The sequence below is a fragment of the Tigriopus californicus genome, chromosome 9 (assembly GCF_007210705.1).
Source record: "Tigriopus californicus strain San Diego chromosome 9, Tcal_SD_v2.1, whole genome shotgun sequence".
In the NCBI taxonomy this organism is placed as follows: Eukaryota; Metazoa; Arthropoda; class Copepoda; order Harpacticoida; family Harpacticidae; genus Tigriopus; species Tigriopus californicus.
Window position 1 is genome coordinate 5009572 of NC_081448.1, and position 24655 is coordinate 5034226.

Genomic DNA, 24655 nt, shown 5'->3' on the forward strand with positions numbered 1-24655 from the left:
AGCCCGGACTCGCCCCAGCACTAGTCCCAACCCAGATTTTAGGGTCAATTGGGGTGACCGTAGAGGCTTAACGTGCGTTTTGAGAGCACCTTCATGCCTTCGAGAATCCAGGCTAGTTCGAACAATGAAGTCTAACTCTCTTCGTTCTCGGGCTCCTTCATTGTTTTATTTGCTTCCCTCTAATATTCGTAGGGAATATGTAGGTGTAGATCCAGTAACATCCTTTGAGTCAGACTTCGACAATTATTCGATCAAAATACCTGAATAACCCTAAATTTATGGGCTTGCCAGATCCGCCAACTCTAATTCGTTGGTGGATCAAATATTATATGAATGGAAAAAACGAGTAGAATTAATTCCCTTTTCAGTCTTGAACTGCTGCTGATCCGATTCCCAGTAGCGGTAAGGAAGTCCCCCAACATAATAAAAAGTAAGAAAGACATAACTCCTCATTACAGCCTCAACACGAGACCTGCATAGGGCGCAAAATCCTAAAAAAAGTCTTCCTCTGGGTAACCAGACTTCAAGGAGTCCACATTTCTGCGAATGTTGACATTAGCCACGGACTTCTAGAGATATGGACTGCAAACGGAAGCAAAACTATCCTATCTCCTAAACCGCTCATCTCATTCCATATAAGCACTTCATACGACCACAAGATCTTGTTGAATAGATGAACTCAGCCAAATTTGAGCCTAAACCTATGCTTAGGGAACTCAGGAGACATGTTCAAAGTTATGTAGAAAACACTTCATAAAATTTGAATTTTCGGCCTGCTCTTGTTCAGCTACATAAGCTTTTGACACCATAACTTTGAAACGATCGACTTTGCATGCAAATGATATAAAATTGATCTATCGTTGTTTGAAGAGATCTACGTTTCTTATTTTATTACTTAAATTCGAAAAGTGGCTCAGAGTGGCTATGACCAAGAGCAGGCCGATTTGCCGGGAAGCTCGTTCGCAGTCCATATTTCTAGAAGTCCGTGCATTAGCATAACTCTTAGAGGCGACCCATAGAAAAATTGCTAGGGCCAGAAGTAACGAAAGTATGCCAATTTAAACGAACTTGACAATCATCTTTTTGCTTTCCTGTGCGTGAAAACTAAAACTTAGCTTTGTTGAGTCTCATTTCAATTTTTTGTTGAAATAACGAGCGATCGCCATAGCAAAGCAATGTTCATAGAGAATGGACATGCGACTTATGTCAACTACTTTAATGATAAAATAAATTATTTCATACTTCACGTTTTCGCTCGAATTCTTGCACATTAGTTACTATTTGTCTATAGTTAATGCTACTTCTTAGGCAAGTCCTGGGAAAGAAAAGTATCGGATGATGTTTTGATGAAATACCATGTTATCTGTCTCATGCCATGCATGAACTGGCCATTTCCGGTAATGCTTTCATGAAAAATGGAAGTACTGTGGTGACCTTTCTCCTTCAGTGCTTTCGTCAAGTTCTCGTTAACTACACCCTTTCGCTTGCGCAAGAAGGCTAAACAAACTCACGAAACCTTTACAAATATTACTTTAATTTAAGATAGGCTTCAGCGGCTTTGTCTTTTAAACCTTAGCATAAAGCGATTCAATCCTAAGAGTAAAATACCACGATTCAGAGAATATACGTTATGATCTCTAGAAATGACATGGCCACTACAATTCATTCAGTTCCAATAGAGAATCTGAAAAGGTTCCCTTTAAAACATTATTTGTTGAAATATTTGCAGACCTTAAAAATGAACCCAGACATGGGGTGGTACTTGGTTTTCAAATAGGCGTGAATATGATTATGAAATGGCGTCATTCACGGTCGGGATTTTTGCTGAGCGACAAGCAATTTGATCCACGGTTTTTTAGATTTTCTATGTATTCCTACCAATTAAGATCCTCATATTTCGTTGTTATGAGGCAAAGACTGGGAATCAAATTTCAAGGCCCCCAAATGCTCGCCATTTTCATACGACTCTTTTCCAGTGACCAATGATTGGTCTCATGATAACACCTACTGGAAAGGATATTGACCTTCAAAGAAGGCAAGGCATTTTCTGGGTTATTAATTATGCCCCTTCTTTGGCTTTCTTTGCTCAGTGTCCCTCTGATTGCCATTAGTTAAAGATCGGGCAAATTACCATAAACATGCCAAACTTTGTGCTCCCAACTAAATCGTTCTTTGGGCAAACAGCCGAACTCGTCCCTAATCCTGCTCTTGGAGGCCGAGGGAGACGAAATAAACCCCTGTGTAAACTGGCTTCATTCGAAGTCGTGGACGATTCCGACCACTCCACGCCGAGTCCCGACATTCTGAACCTCAAGCGAGGTTCCTGGTGTTCCAACAGAAACTTCCGAAGAGGAGGAGGAGAGGCGCCAAAACGGAAAGGTTCTGTGTGTAGAATTCGGCAAACCAAGTCCAGCCAAGCCTTGAACTTGAAAGGCATGCGATCCCGGTCCATGTCCCTTCCTCAAACTGTGTCGATTGATCCCAATCTCGGCTACGCCAGCCTTGAAGGCTTCAAAGGGCTGATGGACCACAAATTCTTCTTTTATCCAGATCCCCTTGCTTCGCCAGAGTACCCCATTAATCAGGAAGGGGGCTTTGACGAGACCTTATCGTCCAATTTGATTATGAAAGGTATGTCAAGCAAACTCATTTCGCGTTCCATGGAGCGAAAAGTCAAAGTTCCAAAAGTAGGCCTTTGTAGCTAGTTTTTATTACGCACAAAGTTCCGACATCAAGAAACGAATCATCTTCGTATCTCAGTTTTTGCCTTTCCTCCAATTGGCCCCCTCAATCTCCGATTGTTCTATTTAGCTCACTTGGATTAAAGTCAAGACAAGAATCTCAGGACGAGGGTTTGTCGCGCATCCTAAGAATCAATCCTACCAGCTGCCAAGTGTTTCTGGACGTGTCTGTCTTTCTCAATGGGACGTCACATCCGCGTGTATCTCGTTTGTTAGATCCAGGACCGAGTACTTCCGTGGAACTGCATTGTAAAGGCGGTTTGTCGAGCTTGGAGGACCGGTGTCTTTTCCCATTGTTGTTCCAACATTTCAACATCTCTCCATCCCACAAATTGGGGCCAAATTCTTCTCAGAGAGAGAGAGAGAGCCAGCATAAGCAATTGTGAAGTTGGACATATTCTCCAGAATATGTGGCGAGCACAACTGAGGAGCTTTCATGCAGTTACACTTACGGTGTACGGTCTGCTCAATAAAGCTCAGCCCATTTCATAACGAACACATTTCTTGAGTTCAAGTAGGGACTGAGCAAGCTGGCAAATATGTGAGATAATTCAAAAAGAGCGAATGAACAGGCTTGTTGGTATGTATATGTGTACATACATTGACAGTGCAATGCTCGTTTTCCTAGCGTTCTGACACATCCGCTCACGTCAATCTTGAGCGACCCACGCAGAGCCAATTTGACTTTGTTTTGCTTGAAATTGTCAAAGAATTCAAGCGAAGATTAACGTTGGCTACTTTCAACGAATGTCGTCTTCAATTTCCGTGGCTACTTTTTATCCGTAATTTTGTCGTTTGTGCAAAACATGAACGGAAGGAGGATATGAGCTAAAGCAATGATCCGGATATGCTCTTGACAGTTATCCTGTCAGAGCGATGTCTACTGTAATTAAAAAGTAAGAGGACAGACAGTGCATTGATCCGCTTTATTCTAGAACGTTTTCCCATCCTCACATCCATCTCTTAAATTTAGCTGGTATGATTGTGAAAGGATTCGCTCGCTGACAGCCTTGACACACATCCACATGATTGCATGCAGTGAAGCCGTTGCTGCTAGATCAATTACAATCTAAAGCTGAAGCTTAACCAGCTTCAATTAGTGATATCTGGCTAGCACTCTCGGCTTGAGGGTCTCTGCCTTGACTTTAGACACTTTCAGCCTCATTGCGGAACCTCCAGGACCTTCAGGACCTCCACGACCGTGCACGAGGTTCTATGCCAATACATTGGACTGAGGCCTAAGTTCAGGCTCGCTTGTCTTTATTCGTTCCCTTTCTCTTGGATGCACACTCGTCATAACTCAGTGTCATGAATTGCTGCTTTTTTTAAAGGTCTTTATGCCGTTCATAATTTCAAGCGATGAAAATGGTTTGTCATCCAGAAGGGCAGAGATGGCGTCAGAAAAAGAGCACAGAGGACAGAGGCAAGCCAGCCAGTCAGCCAGTCCTAGCCAGGCACGTTCTGAAAGCTTGACTAATGGTCCTGGGATGATGATGTCGCTGGCATGTTTCTTCGCATCCACCGACAATCCCGGATGCAAGTGCAAGCCGTGTGATTTGCGAGATTACACGATACTAGCCCTAACGCCGTTCTATCTGCCGAGCAGAGCAGTTATTGGATCTGTTCTGTCAAAAGTGTTTGCAATGTTCCGGTATGTGTCCGTATTTGTTCCACGTCTGTCTGCTGACGTTTGAACGTCTCGTTTTTCCCCCTGAAGGTGATCCTGAGATGATTTGGAAATCTTCATTAGCCTTGGCCGCTCTTTGAGTGATGCTAACCGCACCGCCATCGGACGCCTAATTGTCAATGTGGTCCAAAATGTTTCGCCAAAGGGTGAAGGTGAGCTGGGCGATTCAATGATTAGTCTTGTTTTCTTATTCGATGCTCACTGAACGGTTGACTTGTTCGTCGTCATCTTCGTCGTCTCCGGCCTTTGGCGAAGAAACTGTCATGGACGAAGTACCTTCACACTTTGTACGTTCGAAAGCACACTTCACCACAATAGCCATTGTCTGTACGTACTGTGCACTGTATAGGTATACTGTGCAATGTACATACATCCATACGTACGTACGGGATATACACCAGACGAGGAAGACGAGCAAGCGAGTTCTCCTTTGCTCATGGATCTCCTGACGGGGAACAGCGAGGGACAAAGTCTCGGTTGAGGAACGAGGACTCATACGTTTAGCCACACATCCGCCACCGCCATCACCAACACGGACAGACAAACAGACACACGCACAAAAACAGAAGTGGTCCTAGATGAGAACAACTCAGAGAGGTGCAAGTAGTGTGGGCGACAGGACGACGTGATTTCCTCTTTTTATTTTCCCCCTTTCTTGAGAGGGATATCAAAAGATTTTCTGCGTCAGATAGTGTCATTCCGATGAAGGAGACTGTTGAAAGTCGTTATGGGTCTCAATCAGAAGTGTTTGTCGTAGCTCGAGTTCCCGGGGGAAACTTGATAGCCAAGATGCCGTTGGAGCCATGTGATCCTACTAATAGTTGAGCTCATGATTGGTGAGGTGATTGAAGCACGTGAGGTGATGTTTCCGTACAATCATATCACTCATTCCATATCCAGTCCCATGATTGGATCGCCTTGGCTCACGGCAGAGTATTATTGGGACAAGGAAATGGAAGAGATCATGAAAGGTAAGACCACAAGGAAACGGAGGAGAGAAGAGAATCGAAAACTGATCCCAACGTGTCAAGTAGAGAGTATTGGCTGAAAAATCGACTACATTTCCCAAAGCTTTCTTACCACTTCTTAACGTTAGTCAGAGATGGCCTTGAAAAAAAGACATAGCATTGAGAATCAAACGGTGGCAAAACGTAGGTCGAAAAGAGGGTTCCTTGAATAGCAATCAGACTGACACACCTTTGCTTGAAGGAGATATTTCATCGGGTCTAATGTTTAAATCCACACAGTTAGGGTCTGAAAGAAGGTTTTAAAAAATCGCTGATTCATTGTCCTTGAACCAAGTTCACTGTTGTTGATATTGTGGCAATCCCGTAATCCTCGTGATTAGTCACGACATTTGTCGAAACAAATGTGATCAAATAGAAGGCCACTATTTATTGCCAATCTTTGGGAAGTCGACCCATGCGTGTGTAAGAAGCTTTCAAAATCAATTCCAGTGTCGATTCAAACTGATTTGGAAGATCAAGTTTTTCACGAGCATTTGGCGGAGTCAAGATTGTATTTTGAGATCCGCCGAGGTCTCAAAACACACTGGAAACACCAACACATTCCAAGAAAAAGAAGGATCATCGTGCATGAAAAGTTTTTTTTCTAAGTTCAAATCAAGTATTGGATAATTTCATGCGATACGGGTTTGATTTAGGATCCCTGGTTAATATTTATCCTTCCTAATTCTGTACCTACCATTTCAGAAGATCAATATGAAAAAAATGAAACGAATTAAATTCAAATACTTCAATCATCAGCATTTCTGTCTACGGTTGATCGAGCCACATTGTTTCGTTTGAGGGTTATCATAAACTTCTGGATTATCTAATCACGAGGGGTCGGAAAGATACTTCCTTTTGGGTTAAATTAAGTTTTCAACCATTTTAGACATTTTTGGGCAAAAAAACCTATTTCGTGAATTTTAACCATAAAGTACATTAAAACCAAGGATTTTGGGGGAAATTGAAAGGTCTTGGTCACGTTTAAGGGAAATTTAGGAGAAATACAGGCTGGGTAGGTGGGTAAAGGTGGGTAGTAACTCTCCAATCGTTTAGCACAAAAACAATTATCTATAATGCAAGTGAGAGCTGTCTTGATGTCAGAACCAAAACAAAGGGCCCGGTGAAGACCGGCAAGAGGACCAGGGAGGTGAATGAGCCTTTTAGTGTCCATCCTCAAACCTTTGGTAAGAGGAGAACTTCATCCAAGAACAACAAGTCCCTTTACAACAGACCCAACTGAGGGCAAAGATCTGGGATTGCCCTGAGCGCCCAAAGAGCAAGAACATCGTGAAAAAATGTTGATCTAGCAATTTGTACTTAAATACGATATTAATTCTGGAATATCCAAACAAGAAAAGCGGTTAGAAAGTACGTGAAAAAACAAACCAAAAAAAGATAGTTTTGTGACTGAAGACTATGATGGAGCGTTCAAACTTTCAGTTATTTTCTTGTTCCTTCCATAATATCCCCCAATATCTTCATGTTTTTGCCAATTTTGGTTTCATTTGCCAATTAATTCGCTAATTTTGTGTTTTTGCCAATTTGTTTGCCATTTTGGGGATTCAAAAAAGATTTGTCATTTGCCAGAAATCTGCACCCCTATCAATGAGACAAGAAACGGAGTCGAGTTCTGAAGGAAGAAAAATCGGGGTTACTCTTTGAATCCAACTAACGGATTTCCGACATTTCATCGGTAATGTGATATGCAGTGAAGTTCAAAATATACATTAGATAATTCTCTTTTATGCTCATGAATCTGCATAAAATCCGATTAAAATATGCACTTAAATATACTTTTAGATCCAAAATATGCACTTCAGTATGCATATAAAACTCGAAATATGCAAATTAAGATAAAATAAAGCTAGATCAAGAGGCAGTCAGTAGCAAAATTTATGCCCAGTATGCATCAAAAACATCTATTTGATCTTGATAAAAAGCTGAGAATTGGTCAATGAGAGGGTACTTACAGTAGACCATATCGGCCAACCTATGTTGGGAGTGAGCCACTAATTTTCACAGAAACAAGACTTCCACCTTCACCTCCACCCACCTATTTTTGACTTCACTCTTAACTTTTCCCGTGTGTACTGAACCAATTCAGGTCAATTTTGCTGCGAAATCACATTCTAGGCAACTAGTTTTTTCCATTGCCCATTTTAAACACTCATTGTTTTGCCTATTTGTTTTTGATTATGCACTCTTATTGATACGTTTTACTCATTGACATAACCAAGAGTCACAAAAAATATTTTTTACACTGCATTTAAATTTGTTTACGCCAAAAAACCCAAAGTATGCAAATATATGCATGAAAACATGAAATATTCAATATATGCGAATAAACCTGTTTTATGACATAAAAAGGATAATGCATAATTTGGCCGTCTCTAGTCTTATGCCATTGACCATGTAAATTGGTAGCTCTATTTGCAACTCTTGAGATGATTGATTCATTTGATCCCCGTCAGGAGTGAAAACACGAAAAAAGTGGTGGAACACCTATGCCAAAATAATTATATTCCTAGTTATGTAGTACCTTACAACGTTGAAAACCTGATTGGAAACTGGATCGAAGATCCCTGGGTTTCTTTTGAGAGCAAGCTGTAACCCAAAAAACGTTGCTCAAATAATCGTTGTACCAGGCGTTCAGCAAATTAGCCCATGCTACTGACAATGGGCTATCAACTTTCAAGTGAATCTCTCTTACCTCGACACCAAAATGCCACTAACCTTTGCATGTAATTCCCAGGAGTATATTCAACTTCAAAGAGAGCAGATTTCAGAAAGGAATATTCTTCACGAACTTTCAAGAAGGCGTCGAATACAAATTCGACTTGCTTTAGGCAACAATAAGGCCATTTTTTTTAAGCTGAGACACATTTCCAAGTGCTTGCTAATATGTTTCATGTATTGTCACCGAGTTTTCCTTGATCTTTACTCACAAATGAAAATGGCTTGAAGAGCAGTGATTTTGACCCTGTAATTGCTTTTAACGGGAAAGTGGTTTGTTTCTTATTGAGACCCTTTCTTACTGAAATACTACAAATATTACTTACAAAGAACAACAATGGGTATCAAAATAGAAAATCAGATGAACAAGATGAAAAAAAACATGAAAGCTAATAAAATGGAATTTTACAATAGATGATGTGGCTAGAGACGTGTCCGTGTTGGTCTGAGCTTTTCGTAATAAACAGAAAGCAATCCCAGTTTTACCCTTTTTCCAGACGTTCTTGGCATACAAAGCACATAAACAGATCGCATGTTGCCAATCCATCTTGCATTTAGAGTACTTTCAAAATTGGTTTGCCCCCAGAATCTATTTCATTCAAGCGACCCAAAGCATTCAAAAGCACGGATTCTCATTAGATGAACAACTTTTGGGGGGACTCCATTGGGTACATTCATGACTGGAATGAATTGAAAGTAGTCAACCAAGAACGTTTGTTGCGCTACCTAAACTAGGCCAGAAATGACGTTCCAATATTTCTTTCACGTTCCAAAGTCCAGCCTTGTTCTAGCACCTTTGAAGGCCGTTCGATTTCCCATAAATGATTGCTAAAGAACGACCGAGTCTTTTGATTCTAACCGCAATAGAATGCCTTCCTTGATTCCCTGATAATAAAATGTTGTAATATGATTGACGATCCGGATTGACGCGTCGGAAGTGGGACACGGATTTGAAAATGAAGTCTTTGAAAATATTCAGTTCTGAAGTTGCTCACAGGTAACAAAATGATTTGTTCCTACAAAGGGATCGTGCCACCTAAAGCAATCCACGAGACCCTTTGTTCATTTGTTCCCCTTTGTTTATTGATCACATTCTCCTTCTGTTGCCCAATATCCAATATTGTTTTTGTTTTTTTCTTTTGATTTTTTTTGCCACGTTATTGACCGCTTAGGTCAACATGATTCCCTAATGTGCGAAATGAAATACTTGAAATTGTCGCTTATCCTTATGTTGATATAAATATGATTTGTCAATGATTTTGATCCCACAGTTGTAGTAGTGCCCAAGTTTCAGATCTATTTCTCCATTTTGATACATTTAAAACTGTGGAATAGTCTTTAGTAGTGCTAGGGCGAGTCCGGACTTGAGTTTGAGTGCATTCGAGTCATTTACTTGATTTTGGAGCTTGAATACCCATTTTTTTCTTTGAATTTCGTCAAAAAACGGCTTTTTTGTCATAAATTGGCCATATTAGAAGGCAGGTCTTGAATGATAATTTCATAAGCCTTGTTGAAAGAAGAAAAGAAGATGGTTCTTTTTGTTTTTGCCCTGAGTCTAACAAAGACTTAGAAAATCAAAGTCTTTAGGGATTATCGAAAATGACCAGCTTTTTCAGGAATTTTGAAATCAATATGCATCCCATTCTGCCTCTACTCATGTTACGTGTAAAAATTAACACATATTGATACGTTAGACGATGCCCCACAAGTATGACTGGCAATAGTTGGGCAGAACCTATTTATCGTGTCTGAATCGATGTGTCATCCAATCTGTCATCGTTTGTGAACCCGTAATCTTGTCATTCCTGGGCACTTTTGCCGTGTCATCTAGTGTCCCCACTTTAAGAACAAAGACGCACGTGTGCTTGATGGTTCATAGGAGATCCTGTTAGTAGAGGACTCGCGAGTATGAAGACTATGGAAGACCGTCTTTCTGGGCCTTTGTTGGATAAGAGCGCCCTCTATGTACCTAAATAAAAGTGTTCTTCAGTTATACTTGTGTGTCTAAGGAATTGTATTGTATTCGAAGCTTTTATAACAGACCGCATACATCGTTTAAGACCTCCATGGCTAAATTGAAACACTAAGACGGTCTTCGTAGGCGTACGTACACCATTTCTCTTATTTGGAATGAAGTTAAGCCTGACAAGGCAATGTGCGTATTCAGCTCATTCCGGCCAAAAGAAATATTGCATTTTTCTACGAGAGATCTCAGACCTTTTTTGTTGGCTTGGTCGGACTAGGCGTAGAAGGGCAGTTCCTCTCAGGGTTCACGTCCCATCACCGGACACTCTGTTGCTTCTCGTTATATACAGTCTGTCAAAAGCAGATAACTTTGATGGCCAGAGCTTCAACCTTCATCTAGTTGCTGCTCTTCGTTCATCCGTGCTCGAGCTTTACATCAACAACATGTTGGTGGAACTGATATATCTCCGTTTTCCACCTGCAAGTACTCGGGGTGGGCGAAAGTGGTGCTACAAGTACTAGCTTGTGTCGGATAAAAACTCGTCCATCTAAGTTCGTGTCCCAGGTTGCTTACTCCAGTAAATTGGGTGAACTTCCGCGATCCTCTTTTCTCTGCCTCACGACTTTCTCGACTTGGCTCCAAATTGCGCCTCGGAAGAAGAGTGGAACAGTGGAACTCGTCGAACCGTCGAGCTTGAAACAAAAAAAAGGAACCGAACTGAGGAGGAGGAGGACGAGGACGAGGACCCGGAACAATTTTCTTGTTCCAGGTGGAAATCCGAGATGGGAGCAGTTGCGTCTGTGGGGCCAATAAGAACGTTTCGTGCAATATCCTCGTCTACGTCCGGATCATCGATCTCTTTCTTCCGAGCTCAAGCCGAACGAAGAACCACATCCCTTTTAAGAGTGAAGTGAACCGACTTAGTTGAGCAGCACCAACTTTTGAGAAGGATCAAGATGACCTAGCTGCTCGGGGTGGTGGTCTCGGGCAAGAGTTTGAAGAAAAGTCTGAACTTTAAAGGCCATGTCATGTGGTTCGTTCATGACTCATTGTCAATTCGCAATATTTCTATCGTCCAATTAGTATGGCGGTGGATGGGGGCGAGGACGAGGATAGCTTCGGAATGAGTTTGAGGTTTTCCACGCGTCCTCGGAGTCTCCTTCTCCGACGAACCTCGTCCTGCTCGGCCTTACCTGTGAATCAGAGGAAGGCCTCCCGCAACTCAGATTGGGCCTGTAATGAGGGCAATCCGCCCAATGTGCTTCTCAACAACAAGGCCCCGCCTATCATTCTTCAACCATTACGAGAGGGCGTGGAACATATCAGTGAATTAGTCACGCCCGATCCGCCGTGCCATTTCTGCCGTGAAGCTAATTCCAAGCCTGTCCATGAAGATTGCACCCGGCTCAAGATTGTCAGCAGAGGTGTGTCCGACTGTCCGTGAGAGATAATTATTATGCCTGCTCGTTGGTTGACTTGTTCACCCATCTCACCTACCGAGGTCAAAACGCACGATATTCCCATTAAGAGAGGATTAAATCCGGCTCTCATGCCTAAGATCCGTGCGCGTGACAGTAAAGAGAATCATTCTGGCATTTGAGGGAGCATCTCTCCTCTTGTAAATATCAATCTGTAGTCTGTATGCCTCTCTGACGGTTTTTGTCCTGGCTATGGTAAAATAATAATGTGTACCTAGTAGCATGCGAACAACGACGAATGGCTAGGTGCGTCATCACTTCTCATTCCATGCGATTGAATTTCGAAACCGAAGAACACAATGTCTCGTAAAACTTATGGTATCATCTCGTTATTATTGAAATTGGGAGCTCTGGCAGCTACGAAGTCTGTCATTTTTGTAACAACACAGGAAAGATGGGAGAAGTGAAAAAGAATGCTGTGTTGCTCATCTGTGTCAAAATGTCAGTTCCTGTGAGTTCTTTTCCACTACCAGAAAACCAATGGTGTGTGATATCGAATCGACAGATTTTTGCTCTTTCGCTCCCAGTTCACGCTCTAACAGATTTGGAAGAAATCTCTTGGAAACGAAAACTCCACGAGGATAACCCCAAATGAACGAAAAATAGGAAGAAGAGAGATGGCCTCCCCGAGGTCGATTTCTCTCGGGATGTGAGGAAATTAGTTCAAAACAGTCTCGAATAGGCATCGACCTTCAAGGTCATTGTATTATATGAGGGTCCAGCCAGGAGTTGGCAACATTCTAATATATGTATACCACCATAGACCATAGCCAGCGATAATGATCAATTTTGCCCACGTCTCATTTGAAGGGGTCGACTCGTAAGTTGGAAATATATTTTCATTTTCATATGGAGAAGATTGGTACATAAGCTTGGGGCCAGAATGAAAGGGGCATTTGGAATTTGACTTTTTTAAGTTCCATACGCACATACCTAGTTTCTTTGCCGACAGTTCTATTCTTTTCCAAGAGCAAACAACCCACAGGCCTTTGGTCCCCAAATTGGAAGAAAATGAGGCAAAGTTGTTCACGTTTGAACTTTGTCTCAGTTCTCTGTAAAATAAAAAAAGAGAGGAAAATAGGGCTTGCCTTGCAGATTTTTTAAGTCCAAACAGCTCGACCTTTGATGTCGTTTCAAATTTAAATTGAATCAATATTTTTCCCAATTTATACATATGAACGCTATCCTGAATTAGCATCACTGCCTTTCCTTGAAACATAATTAACTTGGAGTGGTTGGTGGCTGTAGATAAATTGGATGACACCTAGCATGAATCTGACATTTGGCGGTTCATCTAGATTTCCTCGAACTCTTCCACCTTTTGGCGTAATTTCAAATCCCCACTAACAAGAGCATCAGTCAATTTGGGTCCTCATTTTGTATTTTCAGGTTTGGTGAGGAGTCGAGATGGAAGTCACCTCAGTCCAAACACTCAACCCTACATCAGTCTTCCATCACCCAACATTCAATCAGCCAAGGTGAGACCAATTTTACCAATCTTCGAGGGGACAATCCTTCTTGTTGATGGAACTGATACTGACTGAATGAAGCTTAGAAGTTCTATTGTGGGAGGCTCGAAGTTTAGAGATGGTACTATTGACCAACAAAGCCAATTGATTCATCATGATTGAAAAATATTGAGTGCGCTTGAAGTTTTCATGATTTGAAAAAGGTTCAATTCCTTGTAATTTTTTTCGCTGAAATCTAAAAGAGTCCTTTTGATTCCTTTTTACCATAACTTTTTTTTTTGGGGGGGGGAGTAACCTCGACTCAATGGATTCTAGATAGAAAAGATGTCAAATATACATCTAATACTATCTTCCACCTCCTAGGCCCAGGTGATTCAAGTGCTAGTCTGTTATACCCTCCTAAGTTCAATATAAACCTTGACTAATACTCTAATATCTGAATCTAATCCTTTAAGTTGTCTGAGACTCGTACATAATGGCCTTGCTGATCCTTCATTCAGTTTTTATCTCTATCTTTTTCAGCCCACCGTCCCTGGTGGTCTATCCACTCACGATGCAGATGACGATGAGGATCAAGGCAGTCATCTGCATCAATCCGGACCGGATTGCACACATCTTGTGAGGCGAGGTGCTTTGGTCCCACCCAAGATGGACCCGGATGATGATCCTGGAGGATCGAGTATGAGCAATGATGACGAAGGATGCGGTTCATCCCATTTGGACCAAAGGTAGGCTTTCTCATGCTTTCCTTGGAACATCTTTTTCTCGTTACTTATGGAACGTGAATGAATGCGAGAACGGTTCTTTGAGGGATATTAGTATCTTCTGAGCGTGAGCAGTATGTAGAGTGTGGATGAATATACACATTATCTCGCAAGTGGAGACGAAGCCAGCAAAGAGCTCGTACCTCACGTACAAGATAAAAGGATTAGGTTCCAAGAAGTAACTGGTGCCTCGGGTTCCACCACGCTCATTGTGTTTATTAGGCCAAGAAAGGTAGTTTCCTGGGCTTGTCACCACAATAATAGAACAAGACATGGTTTTTGTCCATCTCCCGCCCAGGCTTTGGGGTACACATCTTTTCAGACGCCAAAATGTTGTCTCGCCAAATTCATGTCGAGCCTCGGTCGATGAAGTCAAAACTGAAAGGTGACAGACGTGACAATACCGCACCTGAAAACGGGTCCTATAAAAAAGATATTATTATTATTATTATTTTGGGTCCATTGAACATCTTGGATCATCAAAACAGAGATTTTCGCCCACTTTATAGAACCACCACTCACACTCTCACCCACCCACCCACTCAAGAAGCACTGGCCTCTGTCGATCCCCTTTGATGGCACACTCACTTCCTTTGTTTTTGTAACTCTGCTTCTTTTCCCCCTTTGGTATTTTTTGTTGATTTGGTACCAAACCGTTGAAGAGCGCCAAGGACTCCCCAGAAAGCGAATGGCTTCTTGACATTGCCAAGTCATGGCGGTCCCAAGATTTGAGACTTTTTCTTCCACTCTTCATTGTTTGAGGATCTGCAAAAGGAGAGACACTTTGAAGATTTTTTATGGATCTGGTCCCCTTGAACGGTCTTAATTTACTGTAAAGAATATTCAAATACAGCTCACACACACACACAACTGTCTAGCGTTACCGTTTACTCCTTGAAGAGCCTAGAATTTGCAATTGAAGGCCAAAAAAGGTATAACCGGGTGCCACTCAAGTACCACTAGGTGGTAGAGTGGAATGAATGAGCGATGGATCGTGTCAGTAATTCATCTTCATCCCATTTAAGGGAGTGTGCCTTTAAACGCAATAATTTCGCCCTAAACTTAAAATGGCAGATGTTCGGCTGGCTACCCAAGAATCTTGGATACATCGCCTTCTTTCCGCCTGAATATTGACCATAGTAAATGGTAAACTGCAAGAAAAGTTCTGCGTTCAGGGACCCAAGACGAGTTTCGTTTACGTTGGCGTGGGAGGTTTCCTGAGGAGATCATATCTACGTACCCAATAGATAAAAGTATTTCCCCTTCCTTTCTTTTGACGCACTCAATTTGCTCTGTTCACACCTCTTTTTTTCTAGATTAAGAGTAAATTACTCTTTCTTCTCCTGCCTTTGGTATAGTTGTTAAAAGGACTTCGCGTCAACGCAGTGCTTCCATACTTCTTTTTTAACCAGGGTAAACTTTTCGGACATTGCAATAATAGCTCTGACAACTTATCCACTCCCAGTGTTGGTCAGTCAATACATCTTCCAACACTCATTTGGTTCTCAGGTTAAGCTTCGTAGTCTAGAGTCCCTAGACAGTAATGCAATGAATTGAGCTCGTGCAAGAACGATGCCTCCAAATGAAATTTTCTTGACATGCGGGCTTTGGAAGACGTCCCCCTCTTTGAGTGATTGTAAAACCGTACAAAGTAAAAAAGGGGTAAACCATGGAAAGAGAACAACAATACCAACAATAACTATGAACAGGGGTAAAAAGAAATGCATTGAGGCTATGGGAACTTGCCGCAGTACGGCCTCAAATTATTGGGACGGAAGAAAACCCCACGTTATCCTACCCCTCAGAAATGGTCATAGTGGAGGTACGAAAAAGCATGGGCGAACATTTGAAACCCTGACAGAAGAGCAAACGCTCGTGACTCCCAAAACACAAAGCCAGTCCTTCAGGTTGGAAGTTGGGAGTTGGAAGTGTTCGTTGGAGTTGTTGTTCGGAGTTTCTTTGAAACAAAATGCCAGTCACATCAAATCTGCTTGGTGTGCCAGAGACATTCCAGAGTCCCTTAACAGAGTGTAAGTTGTTCCGTTAGGAACTGGAGCAAACTTTTCGTTGTCTTAGCGAGTCGGTTGCTTCGTCGTCGTGCAACACGATGAAAAGCCAGATGAGAGCTCATTCAGGCTCAAGTTCCTCCTTCCAACTTGTTGGGTTTCCTTTTTTCCAAGGATAAAGACAGATTGTCATTGCCTTGGTCCTAATTAAGAGTCAAACTGGCCGCCTGCAACTATTCTTTTCTATCTACCCATATTGGCATTCTCCGTGACTTGTGCTACCAGGCCACCCACCCATTATTGCCCACTTCCCAAGAGCCTTTCTTTAAGAATCCCTCTCAAGGCTGGAAACATTCCACATACCAGAATATGACACCATAGCAGCGGATAAACACCTCAAACGTTGTGGGCCCTTAGGCGAAAAATGGGTGATGCAGAAATAACCTGCAAAGCCTTGCGTTCCGTTCCTATCAAATATGGCCGCAATCCTTATCGTTCCTCACGAAAAGTACAACAACCATGTCAACTATTTGGAAAGTTCTGGGCTTACTCACTGTCTTTTGAGGCTTCGTTAATGCTCATAATAAACCTAAGTATGTCTTATGATGTAGCTTCCTTTATTACATGGTTAGGACAGAAACTTCTGCAGAATGACAGGCCAAATAGCAGAGTAATCTATTGTAGTAGTCGAGGGTTGTTGTAAGCTAATGATTGTTCCATACCTTTTGACATGCACTAGGACTAGAACTATCGGAGTCATGCCTCCATGTATCGTAATGGAATCAAATATAAAATAAAAGGCGTCTGAAATAACGTCCTTCCCGTTTTCCTTATTCCATCGTTATATTTTAGTGAAGATTGGTTAAAAAATACGGCATCCTATATATCGAGATGTCAAACCGCTTTCACATCAAAAATCAAAAAATCAAATCAAAATCCAAAATCCAAAATGATTTGAAAGGCTGGCCCCAAACACGGCTTCCTGAATCTTTCTTCCTTAAAGCTAACCGCTATCATCCATTGGTTTTTCAATTAGGTCACATTGTTTCATGTTGAGTGGAGCCTTCTTTTGGGGCGTGGGCCCATTACTTGTGCTCCTTTGATTATGATTTCTTTTATTAAAGCACTCTTTGTTTGGAAAAATAATCAAGAATATTCACAGCGTCTATCTCCACTCCAACTTACATTTAAGAACAAAGATATTGTCCGTTTTGTTGCGACAAAGCGTCCTCTTTAAACAGCGAATACTGTACAATTAAGAATAATTAGTGTTCCAACCCCAAAGCAGTACGAGTATTGTTCTCTTGTTCTACGAACGGTAGGTAAATGCCATTGTTCGTATCGTGTCATGGTCACTCGTTTATCCTAGAATGCTCTTGAGCATGATTATATGTATTTAGAGAGATTCAAACAATGCCCTAAATGGGCTTGGGGAAAAGCTTTATAGCCCGCCCACTAACGAAAGCTGAGTCAAGCAAACGCTTATTGGAACGTTAATGAGAGACCTCCAACAAGCCGATTGTTGAAGAAAGGAAACTGGAATTCCGTGATAGAATAAAAGAAAATGAAGTGCGGTAGAAAGAGCATGCCAGGCAATGGAGTGGATCAGATTCTTTGAATGTTTCTCTATTAATGCCTAAGCTCTCCGTTGAATGTGCTAACTCATGCATCTTACGCTAAGCCATCCTCATACAACGTGGAGGATCAAGTGTTTTCCTTATCTACAACACCTTAATACATCTGGATCTGGTGAATGGGTCTCAATGATCCCCTTCACAGACACAAAATCGACTGACCATATTTATTCGAGTGCATTTAGTTGTTGCCAGCTAAAGTACGAAGTACATGTAACGGCATATGAATATGTTCATTTTGAGATTGTATGGATCACAAGCAGATTGCCTCCAATAATCAACTTTGTTACGGTGGAAGGAGATAATCTTTCATAGCAATATTTGACAAAAAATGGGGTTTTCCTTGGGAGAATGTTGTGAGTTTTGGCAAAAAACGTCATTGAGAATCAGCCAAGGCAGACCCCAAAAGTTTTCAAATGAGTAAGTTATCCTCAAATTGTGACTTTAATACGACCTTCTTGTGCTCGAATGATGGATGCAACAAAAGACCCGAGAAAGAAGATGTCGCGTCTTTTTTTATGAGACTCATTTTGAGGGTTAACTTGTCTTAAGAAAAACATGACGTTCTTTTAGTTCTTAAAAATGATGGACTAAATGGAGGAAAATTTGGAAGCCCTTTGAAGGCTGGAACAAAATGAACCTTACATGGGATCATTTTGCCAATGTTGATAAGAAACTGTTCCTCAGACCTTAATGCACGAAAACTGGGAGCAAACTGTAAATTAGCTAATCTACGACTTGGGCAGTTTGAAGTAGGTCGCTTTGTTGTGCCAAAATATTGAACAATACTCTCATACGAATCAGAAACATGGCAAGTGATCAACTAATTCTTGATGTCCTTCTACCTCTTCATCATTAGCTTCAGCTTTGAAAGACGTTTAGAAAATTATATAATGTCAGGCTGATGTAAACTTGATCATTTCTGACGTAACTGACCCTCGGCATACTAAGGATGTTTCACGAAAAGAATGAAAGGAAATGCCTCAGTGAAGATATGCATTAGGATTTATAAATTCGATGGATTGCTAAACTCAAGGGAACTCTTTTAAAGACCTGATCTTCACTTATTGAAAAGTGGATTATTAAATTATTATTGATTACTAAAAGGAAACGTCATTAATCTCTAATGAAAGCTGCCTCGAATCATTTTCAAAGATACATGTGAAAAGCAAATATTTTATTGTATTTCTCGAAGAAGAACCTAAGGCTAAAACCAGTCCAAGTAGCCTAGAACACCAATTCCTACTGAGGAGTGACGCACTTCTTGGTGAAAGACAAATGACACAAAATTGCTCTTAATTGCAGTACAACCTCACGAAACAGCGGAAACAACCCTGGTTCCACCATCAGTTCCAACTTGGAACATGTGGGCGAGGTCCCGGGTTGTGGATCCAACACCTTGTCGGTCCCGGGATCAGAATCCAGCTGTGGCCACAAGTCCACGAGTGGGCGGTCCATTCCTCCCAGACGAAGCTCAGTGGTGGTCATTCCACCCATGCAAGTCTGTCCGGGGGACCTTCTGGTCTATTCCAAAGCTCTGACGCATCGAGGCAACTACCTGGGTGAGAAAAACTGAAACTGACAGATCACTCCAAACTTTGAACAAAGGCCATTGTCAAAGCCCACTTCCGACTGGTACAACTCTAGTACCAGTATATACTATTTATATAGTCTTTGATCAGCACATTCGAATGGCAGAAAGGAGTTTTTGTTCGATTCGAAAGTGGCTCCTGGAGTTGTCAAGACCATTCGAAATTCTTGAAAAATGGACCCTGATGATTCATAGAGTAATGAGCGATTTTCACGTTGTAAGAGTCCTAAAACGAACCACTCGGTCGTTTGGTTTCCTTGACTGAAGTAACATTGACGACATGAAATTGACCCAAGTGAACCGTATAGAGCACAGAATATCGAATTGAAAAGTCAACAATTTTATAACTATTCAAATAAGAACACAACTTTTAATCGATAATACTCGTAGTTCCGAGATAGCAGCGGACACAAATGTACTGACGAGGCAAGTTTGAAAAAATAACTTGGACCATCACGGTTGTTGAACAAAATAAGTTCGTAAAATATGCATATTCCATTAGAAAACCGAAAGATGTGCTTTTTAGATACATGAATCAATCATACCAAAGAGTCTTAAAGCAATGGTCCTTGGCATTGCGTTTGCTCAGTTGTATGAGGTGAAAGAAATTTCTTGCTGGTTTACCTCAAATGCTATATATTTCAAATGAAAGTGTTTCCTTGCCTCGGTTCTGCAGACCTTACTTTAAGTTATATCTGTTCAGTTTCAACCTGGAATAGATCATTTCTAAGACGACGCCAAACTAATCGCCTGGAATAAATATTTCATAACGGAAAACTTGATTTCACGATGAAGAGAAATGGTGAGATGTATATGCGTATTCATCGGCAATATCTTTAATCTTTTGCTAAAGATTTGTTATAATGTAAGAAAATAATTCAAAGATATTTGAGTTCTTAATAAGTTCCTAACAAAACTTCTGATAAATAATTCTTGCCTTAGAATAATGTCAAATAAATGCTTTACCAAAGGAGACCTGCTAACTTTAGTTATGCCTTCATTTGCTACTTGATTCATTTTGATCTAGATGGGGGCTACTCCTTCTAACAATGACTTCATTAGTGCCACGGCTCTGTCTTTTGAACAGTTGTGAATCCTTCCATTCGCTGACAAATTGTCGTTGGGGAGCATTTCTCTCCAAACGTTTCGTCTTGATGGGAATGGGACGAATGCAAGTGGATCCTCACATGCAGTGCAGTGCTGTATGCCATGATCCACATGGACCTTGCAAGCTCGAGCGAAAGAGGTTTAAAATGCCAAATCATGAGACACGCAATGCCAACAAGACATACTCGGGTTGGTTGGTTGGTTCGTTCGTTAGCGGAGTGTGTTCCAAATATGTAATTTTAGAGGTCTAGTTTCACGGCTTTTTATTTCTTTTTCCAGAGCTCGACGGTTCAACTACCAGCCTCTCCAATGAACAAGGTGAGCGATATAAGCTAACAATCATGTGCGATGTAAAACATACCTTAGCGAACCCTAGTTAATAGGCAGGGGGGAAATGGGGAAAATGTGTGTTCCCAGCACCAAAGAGTGCTTCCGAGATCGATCTTATCGGTGACTGTGATCTTCAATATGTTTGGCTCCTGACGAAGCAAGCTCATTCGGGTCCCTGGGTATTAATTATTCTGTTATTGGAACAGTTGCCCATCTACTTTGAATAACTTGACCTGGCATAGAAGTGTTCCAGGAACAATCCAAGACACTGCCAACCAGGTTGAAGGCAAAGAGGAAAAGAGGGAGGGGTCTGACCTAGTTTGTTCGTTCGTCCGTTCGTTTTCTCTCTCGCTCTTTCTCTCTCTCTCTCTCTGTGCGTTATTTACTCATGTCTCTCATTCTTACTTTCTTTCTCGGTTCATTTGGGGTCCAGATCATAGCCATGCCGTGACCTCCTCATCAAGGAAGTCCAAGAACACGTGGTCCCTTCTCAAATTGGTAGGTACTCGATGGAAATGACAATTTACCAGCACACACTTGTACACGTAACAGTCCTTGAGCATTTGTCAGCTGTAGCGTGCACTCAAGGACACGCATACACATACACACACATCCTTATTCTCAATTTCCCATCGAGACTGCCATGTTTGGTCTGCTAAGTTGAATGGCATTCTTCTCTTCTCTCTCTCTGAGAATGTTGGTTCCTGTCTTTTTCTTCTTTGGTTTGGTTCCACATCACTTTGCAGCCGTCCCATGCTTCCATGCCAAACGTCTGCTGATGAGCTAGGTTCGTTTTCTACAACCGTTGACGGAAGTGTCTTAAGAATTTATTGAGCCATGGGATAACGTGGTGAAAGACAGTGCTGGCAATTTCGTACACCCTTAGGGATAACAACTTGTCGACATGTCGTTCCTGCTTTGGGTTCTCGTGACTTCTAAGATGAAACTCCATGAGCTCAGCTTATGAGCTCTGGGAGATTAGCGGTAATTCAATTTTCTTCCTCATTAATAAAGCTTTTGAGACAAAGAAGCCGACTTTCATGCATCCGATGGGTGTTTATTATATAGGTTTGTTCCAAACGTTCCAATCAGTTCAGCAATTCAGTTCTAGCCCCGTCAATTTCCAAAGCCCTTTTTGTTTCTCTCTACTTCATTGTTTCCCATGTTTCAGTTTGACCGTGATAAGAAACCTAAGAGCGAAAGCCCTGGAGGATTAGAAGAGGTCCTGGCCAACATGTCTCAATCCGAATTCACTGACGAACAACTCCCCAGGCTATGTGGGATTCAGTGGTTTGATTTTGTGGAACTCGTGGACATGGAACGTCGAGGCCGAGTGCCATGGTTGTCCAACCATCATCATCACCATCAAAGGGATCTCGAATCACCGAGAAATGATTTGCCCGAGTCGCTCAAGACCGAGATGGCCCATGACCAACAACCGTGTTCCGACATTGACGGCCTTATCGGAAGAGATCAGGATCAGCAACAGCTCTTGGATTCGTCCGAGGACCTCGTCACAGATTTGGTGAACGTTTCCCAATCCGGACTCGACACCAATGGAAGTCTACGCTCCAAATTAGCGCCTGCTCATCGTCAACGTGTTTCCCGACTGAAGCGCACTCAAAGTGAACGGGCGCCTGAAGGTGGAGCAGCACTACATAACTTAAAGAAGTTCGGTCCCAATGGAAGCTTCTCACCTCTGGCCAAAGTGGTGACACCTTTGAGTAGTCGAGGATCATCGCCAGAAACGAAGGCACCAGATCAACAGTCGGTAACAAGTTTACCGATTGCTAGTAATGTCACTCGGCAACGTCGCCACAATCTGGTCCATTCCATGTCCTTCACGGCCAAAGACATCGATCCGACACGTCGCATTTTGGCCAGTCGGGAGTCCTTGACACGGGAGCAAAAGCGGATCGACTCCGTGTGGGATCTCTTCCAAAGCGAGATTGCTTTTCTCGTGGACCACCTCAACGTCTTGAAGCATGTAAGGCACAATTTCGGGTAATTGGTCCAAACCTTTTCGGCGTGAGTGCACCTACCCAGGTGGGTCACTTTGGTATATATGGCACGAGTCACGGTCAAATGGATCCATTACCATCAATTTCCCATCTGGTTGGGTTCCTCTCCGTCCGAGATTTCCCCCGTCTAGCTGGGATTTTATGGCTCACCTACGTTTACCCCCCTCCCCCCCTTTCTCCCCCCAAACTGTGTTCCAATCACTTCCAACGGACTCTAATTTTCTTTATAGGTCTACATGGAACCACTCAAAAAAGTTCAAGTGGAAGGGTACATTATGTTTGCGGAGCCCGAGGTTCTCTTTGGAAATCTAGACGAACTCTGCTGTGTAAGAACTTTTTTCCTCCCTAACGCTCATCGTGTTCACATATCCCACCGTCAACTCGTAGCCCTACTTCGATTCAATCCCTTTTGTTTCTCTCCACATATTGAATTGTGGACGACTAGATATTGCTGTGGGCCAATGGGTTAGCTTGATGCAGAAAAACTCACCTTGGAACTTCTGTTCCAACTTAGAGGTGACATGCGAGATAGGCGACCTCTAAAGCTTACTTTGAGAGAAGGTGGCGAATCTCCACCCTGAGGTTAAGCCGAAATCAAGAAGAGATAAAGCTCGTCCTCTCCGTTGGGGTTTGGAAAACTTTTTTATTGCCCTATTGTGTACCCTCTGGACGGCTGAAAGTCGAAGGTAGATACTAGCTCGTAGCTTTTCCTCAAAGCTGTTTTTGGCTATAGGACAGGGTCTTGAGTGCTGCATAAGGCAATAGTACGATTATTTATTATGAGTGGAAATACTCAAGGAAAGATGGACCTGGAAACTAGTGGAATGAACAAGGAATGCGAGGGTCCATGGTACACATGTACGTATAACTATGGAGGAAACAGAGAACGTTCGGATGTCTTTGGTTGCCACGGATCGTTGTACGTAATACGTATAATGATGATAGCTGTTGCATACGTAAATGAGGCTCAATTTCAAGTCAATTGGACCGCCAAGACGCTCAACGAGTGTTGAGAGAGAGCATTTCTGACAGACGGTCGCCTTGACATAAAAATCCAATTGAAAGGAGGCATGGTTGACTTCCACGCTTGGTCGCATTCTCATCTGTGCCTTCTTTTGAAATGATCGGAAATGCGAACGTCAATGACAAATCCTGTTCGAGTTCCCAAACTGTTAAGCAAATCGAAGAAAGGAGGAAAAAAACGCTCATCCAACCAACGGTCAATCAACCCATCAAGTTCGTCACTGAGACCATGTTCTCTTGGTTTCAGGTCACTTATTCCTTTTGTAAGGAATTCCTTCACTTGTTGCTCAATATGGTGGAACCTGACGGGGATTTGCCCGTCTCAAACCTAATGATAAGGCTCTTTGAGAAAGGGGGTCGAGCACGAACCCTATCTCAGGCTTATCATCGCTATGCTTTGAACTATATCAATGCTCTCAACTACTTGGAGAGTCTCCGGAGACAGCCCGAGTTCTGCGAATTTGAAAAGGTAAGCAGAACACCACCCTTGAAGAGAAAAATACTTACACGATTACTACCCACCATTATGTGGAGGAGTTCCAATCTGTATTGTGTGTGCCTCTTTCTTATGAATGTTCCTGTTCCTTCCTGCATAGTGGTGCAATCGTGATCCTCGATGCAAGAAACTTCAATTGACCGACCTCTTGGTGGCTCCGGTTCATCATATCATGAAAATACCCCTTGTGATAAAGGATATTGAGGCCAAAACCGACACTCGAGAGGAGAAAGCCATCATTGCCCGGGTTCTAGAAATGAAAGAAGCATCATTGAGTGAGTACCGCTTTCATTGTCGATCCATACCACTGTACTCCAGTGTAGTCTTTACTGAGCTTTACTATACAACTGTACTTTATCCAGTTCAGTACTTGTTCTTGGAGCCTTGCGCAGAAACATGATAACCTTGCTTGCATGCATGATTTGGTGGGGTGAGCAACCACGGAATGTCGATCTAAATGGGAGCCTGATAATGAGACATTGTCTTTCGCAAACCCTGCTTTTTCTCAATTGGAACGATGGAACGACCTTTTCCGGAAAATGTCAACCAAACACAGGGAACATGTTTCCAACTCAACACATCCTGAAAGGTGGACTAGT

At 42.2% G+C, this 24655-nt stretch overlaps 1 protein-coding gene across 1 annotated transcript in view; it reads left to right on the plus strand.

Moving 5' to 3' along the window:
* LOC131886662 (uncharacterized) overlaps positions 1–24655 on the plus strand; it is a 61090-nt gene that overhangs the window by 23808 nt on the left and 12627 nt on the right. Inside the window, exons 3-11 of the mRNA XM_059235059.1 lie at positions 13005–13093; positions 13607–13812; positions 18794–19050; positions 20466–20504; positions 20950–21014; positions 21688–22503; positions 22768–22863; positions 23808–24029; positions 24157–24331. Of these exons, the coding sequence (XP_059091042.1) occupies positions 13005–13093; positions 13607–13812; positions 18794–19050; positions 20466–20504; positions 20950–21014; positions 21688–22503; positions 22768–22863; positions 23808–24029; positions 24157–24331 (1965 nt within the window). The remainder of the gene's footprint in view (positions 1–13004; positions 13094–13606; positions 13813–18793; positions 19051–20465; positions 20505–20949; positions 21015–21687; positions 22504–22767; positions 22864–23807; positions 24030–24156; positions 24332–24655) is intronic.